Source organism: Ostrinia furnacalis, unplaced genomic scaffold (genome assembly GCF_004193835.3).
Source record: "Ostrinia furnacalis isolate ACB-3 unplaced genomic scaffold, ASM419383v2 OfSCF4122, whole genome shotgun sequence".
Classification (NCBI taxonomy): domain Eukaryota; kingdom Metazoa; phylum Arthropoda; class Insecta; order Lepidoptera; family Crambidae; genus Ostrinia; species Ostrinia furnacalis.
The window spans coordinates 829,300-832,652 of record NW_021134361.1 but is presented as its reverse complement, the minus strand read 5'-3'; the positions used below and the strand labels follow the sequence as shown (position 1 = coordinate 832,652).

General features: G+C 43.2%; 1 protein-coding gene across 1 annotated transcript; it reads right to left on the bottom strand.

Moving 5' to 3' along the window:
* Positions 1 to 915: 915 nt before the first annotated feature.
* Positions 916 to 3,034, bottom strand: LOC114358835 (clavesin-2). Its single transcript, XM_028312906.1, has one exon. The coding sequence runs from the start codon at positions 2,909 to 2,911 to the stop codon at positions 1,919 to 1,921; it is 993 nt and encodes a 330-aa protein (XP_028168707.1). The 5' UTR covers positions 2,912 to 3,034; the 3' UTR covers positions 916 to 1,918.
* Between the last annotated feature and the right edge of the window lie 319 nt (positions 3,035 to 3,353).

Below are 3,353 nucleotides of genomic sequence, written 5' to 3'. Positions count from 1 at the left end.
AGTCGTTATTTCCACTTTCGACATTTTTGGACCAAATCTCCGAAAGCATGGCAACACTGGAGAAATTTCTTCACCCAAGCGACACCTCTTGACAAGACACACAAACGCCTCATACAACTCGTCTTTCCCAAATGTTGCCAACTACTCGAAAAATGTCACCTTTCAGTTTTAATTTCACTTTACAAAATTCGACAACCGTCATTCAGGACTGATTTTTCGCAGGCAACCCTATACCACCGTGTTCATAATGAAATAATCTTTATTTTCATTTATATTTGATTAAATTATCAGACCGATGCAAAATGCTCTATAATTTACCTGTTTATACCTGGCAACCCGAGAGTTATGACTGGAAAAGAATAGGCAACCTAACGTTTGCATATTCTATGGGCTTCATACTTTCGATTGGTATGGAGTTTGTTTAATAATCAAACCGATGAAATATTTAAAAATAAAACTTTTTTTAATGATTAATTAATCATATCCTGGACTGAAATTTATTAGGCAACCCTTAAGCAATATAATTATTGACATGTTAAATTGAATATAAAATATGTTTCATCAAATAAGCATCTCGGTGAAGGTCGTTGTATAGCGGGATCTTAGACTATAATATAATGTCGCGCTTGAATGACTTCCAACTACAGACTATTATTCTTGGGACCTCCTTAATATTGTTATTCGTATGAGGTTGGCAATCCCGTGACTCATGTCTTCGTGTACTTACTCTTCCGATCGATGTGCTCGATTAGCATCATTAGGTACCTCTTGCCAAACTGGTTTACATAAACCTTTGCGAATGCATTAGAGTCATCTGACTTCTGAGTCATATCTGGATCAGCTTCAAGGGCAGACATTACATCAGTTTAAGTATAACTAAGTGTTATGTATTCTACCATAAATAAAACGAAGTCATCTAGTTACATTCAATATTTATTGTAAATTATAATATCAATTTATAAGAACTTTTCAGTCAAAATTGTTTGCGTATTTACATCAAGTTCAGTTCAATCACTGACACAAAAAGTTTCTTAGAATTATTTTGTTGGAACTATCTTATTATTGTCTAATGTCACAGCAGTCGTATGTCTATTTACAATTTTGAGATGATACAAGAAAATAAATTAGGACTTTTAAACTAGGAGAGAGCTTGATAAGTCGATGATGTGAGAGCTTTAAATACATTTTGACATTAAGCAGCACTCAATAAATTTACAATAGGACAGTCTAAAATATCAACTGCGATGGTACAATAACACAATACACGGGACGTAGGTATGACGTTATTAGAGTGGAATACAATAGATACTTATTATTAAAATATTTCGCATCAGCGTGGTATTATTTTCCAAACATAGACTTAACGTAATAGTAAATGCGCAGCAAGCCTCATGTTCAAAGCTACTATGTATCTATTTCATAATGAGATATTATTTTCACTACAAGTACTGGTTAGATTATAAATAAATACTTAAAAGAGTAAAGTAACACAGAAGCTGAGAGCGATGTACAAAGATGCATCGGTTGAGCAGAATCCAGCGCCTGCGAGTCGGACGGATGCGCGAATCGAGAGCTCGGCACCGTTACATGCGCCGGCGCAGCGCGGGGGATGCCTCCCACCCGCCAGCCATAAAACCTGGCTGACTCACTAATTAGATGGCCACCAACCGAAACGAATACTAACGATCCGAGCGATGCTCCAATCCGAGACCATATAAATGCACTTACTCATATTCATACCGCTTTCTAGTGAGGCGTTAACCCTCCTACAGTCTCTAGACAATAAATTAGCATAAACAATACACTCGATATCACAAAATGCGCCCACAGCACGTATTGCAGCGATGCGCGGGGACGGAACCGTGACCAGCCTTGGAGCTGTCCATTTTCCACGTTGCGATCAACGATAGATATAAGGTCAATCTTTATCACGCAATAACTCTGATTTTGCACTTTTCTCATTTCCATGGAACGAGAAATTTGGATTGTCCTTTTGTTTATAAGCTTTGTCCAGTTTGGCACAAGGAGGGTCGTTCTCTACCGGGGCAGCTGTAGCCGTAGGTGCAACAGGCGTGGGGCATATACTGTCTCCTCGACAGAACTCTTGCAACCACCGCTCTGAATTGTACGAAGGGCCTTCTCCTCCCAATTCAGCAGGAAGAATATCCAAGGGAAGGGAATCGTGCAGCGTTGATAAGTTGTTGCCATGCAATATTATCCGTTCCCGCGTTTTCGCCTTCAGATATGGTTTTGTAACGGCCAACGCTGTCTCCACGTACCACGGTTGACCTATAAAGTGTATACTTTTGAACCGCACGGGTAAACAGTCCTCTAAGCAGTCGATCATCAGCTTTAGCATTTTTGCTTGTAAGCTACACGATTGTTTGAAGGTGAATTCAGTCCAGTCCACGATGATCACAAAGCCGTTGGCTTGGTTTTGAACATCGTCAAGTGCTCGTTCCAGGGTGAGGAGGAGAGCTCGGTGCACGGAGAGCAGGGAGCAGGCGTGAGGCGTCCAGTTGGAGGCGAACATGATGAGCACGCAGCGCCCGCGCCGGTCACGATCGGCCAGCACGCCGGGGAGCCCGTCCGCCAACGCCCGCAGCACGCCGCCATCGGCAGGAGCCCAGAGCTCTGGATGATCGCGCCTGAATTGATGATATCGCACTAGCAGCTCGAAACTTTGTTGCACATCGTGTTTACGCGCGTATAGAAACCGCCGCAGGAAGTTGTCGTCTTGGCACCGGCTTTTGTCGCGGAGGGCGAGGTTGAGACTAGAATCGACGGCTTCCTTCAGGCCGTCGAGTGCTCGTTGCTTGTCGCCGTCGGTGAGGCGTTTCCTGGCGACTTCACAGAGGCGTTCATTCTGCATCTGGTGCAGTTTCCAGTCGTACTCGGCGTACTCGTTCATGGCGGCAGGTGTGAGTCATGCGCCTTTCACTGAGTGGCGTGGTTGCGCGCGCGCCGCCCGGAGCTCGAGGCCGACTGCGCACCGTGCTCGCGCCGCACTCGGCCGCCATCGCTGGCCGTTCATTAAACCGTATAGTGCTGCGTTCACGTGCGGGACCCGCATCGTTCCAGTTGAACGAGATAACGAGCCATTTCCATCCTGTCGTTAAACAACTCTTGTATTGTGTTATTTTTTAAACATAGTCATTAGCGCTATCGTTAGCGCCAGTCGCCGTGCAATAAGTAATGACTAGTCAATATTTCACCGTGGTAATTTTTCAGTGAACTCAAAAACTAGCCACTTTTCTGTATTTAATTTATTCAGAATGTTTAATTACCACTGGAAATCTGGATCGAAACCAAAGAATAAGATAGATAAAATTACTTAGCTTTTGAGTTTTATT

Excerpts from the sequence above, each read along its gene's own strand:
- LOC114358835 (XM_028312906.1), bottom strand. The coding sequence starts at position 2,911 with ATGAACGAGTACGCCGAGTACGACTGGAAACTGCACCAGATGCAGAAT.